General features: G+C 48.2%; 1 protein-coding gene across 1 annotated transcript; it reads left to right on the top strand.

Annotated features, from left to right (window-relative positions):
* Positions 1–229: 229 nt before the first annotated feature.
* Positions 230–658, top strand: TEOVI_000513700 (40S ribosomal protein S17, putative; the record flags this gene model as incomplete). Its single annotated transcript, XM_067221230.1, has 1 exon — positions 230–658. One exon carries the CDS (start codon positions 230–232, stop codon positions 656–658), a length of 429 nt encoding a protein of 142 aa, XP_067077331.1.
* Between the last annotated feature and the right edge of the window lie 334 nt (positions 659–992).

The following is a 992-nucleotide window of genomic DNA, read 5'->3' as shown; positions in this document are numbered from 1 at the left end:
TCCGTTAAACTGGCGGGCTCCGAAGTACTTCACGCCAAAGAGCAAAAAACGTTGCTAATCAAGGCAGCTATGCTGCGTTTGGTAATGTGTACCTCTCGCTCATTTTTTTTTTACCTTACTCTCCTAAATTTTTACTTGTTTTCATTTGGTTCGTCTGTTGTTCCACTTCTGAACGTTAGAACTTCACGTATCTTTAAAAAGAAAGGGAAGGCACTGTTTCTTAGGAACTATGGGCAAGATCCGCACGAAGACCGTGAAGCGCGCGTCCAAGCAGATCGTGGAGAAGTACTTCTCCAAACTGAACAAGGACTTCTACCAAAACAAGCGCATTGTTATGGATGTCACTATTGCCCGCTCCAAGAAGCTGAAGAATAAGATTGCCGGTTACGCCACACACATTATGAAGCGTCTCGCCCGCGGCCCTGTCCGTGGTATCTCGCTGAAACTGCAAGAAGAGGAGCGTGAGCGCCGCATGGACTACGTGCCGGAGGTTTCTCACGTTGACCAGGCTATCCAGGACGGCATCCGTGTCGACAAGCAGACACTTGCCATGCTGAAGCGTATGGAGACTGGCGTTCCGCGTCACGTCCTGCCTAATGTTGTGGCGGCACCGAACGTCTCGAAGGGCGCTCGCCGCGGTGGTCCAGCGCGCAAGTAAAGCACTAGTGAATAGCCACTAGCTCAACCCGTGGGTTGCTCATTTTGACTTTTCCATTTCAAAAAAGATATCATTTGTGAGGTTCTGTGTTTTCGTTTCCTTTCACAACAGTGCTCGGTGGTTTAGCATGCCCTGTATTGCTGATGTTCCTTTGCGTTTTTTTTCTCTAAGTGGGGGTTCTGCTTTCTCATCTGGTACGGAATCTTTATGTCGTGCACGTACTTGTACTGCTCTTTTTTTTCTCTTTTCTCCTTTACGCTTTGTTTTCACTTGATTTCGGTCATTACCGCTCCCTCTGCACTAACGGAAGTGAGATCGAACAGCGACTATGGGT

The sequence above is a fragment of the Trypanosoma equiperdum genome (assembly GCF_001457755.1).
Source record: "Trypanosoma equiperdum strain OVI genome assembly, contig: ctg_1366, whole genome shotgun sequence".
Taxonomy (NCBI): domain Eukaryota; phylum Euglenozoa; class Kinetoplastea; order Trypanosomatida; family Trypanosomatidae; genus Trypanosoma; species Trypanosoma equiperdum.
The sequence above is the reverse complement of the archived record's forward strand: the minus strand, read 5'-3'. Positions and strand labels throughout refer to the sequence as shown.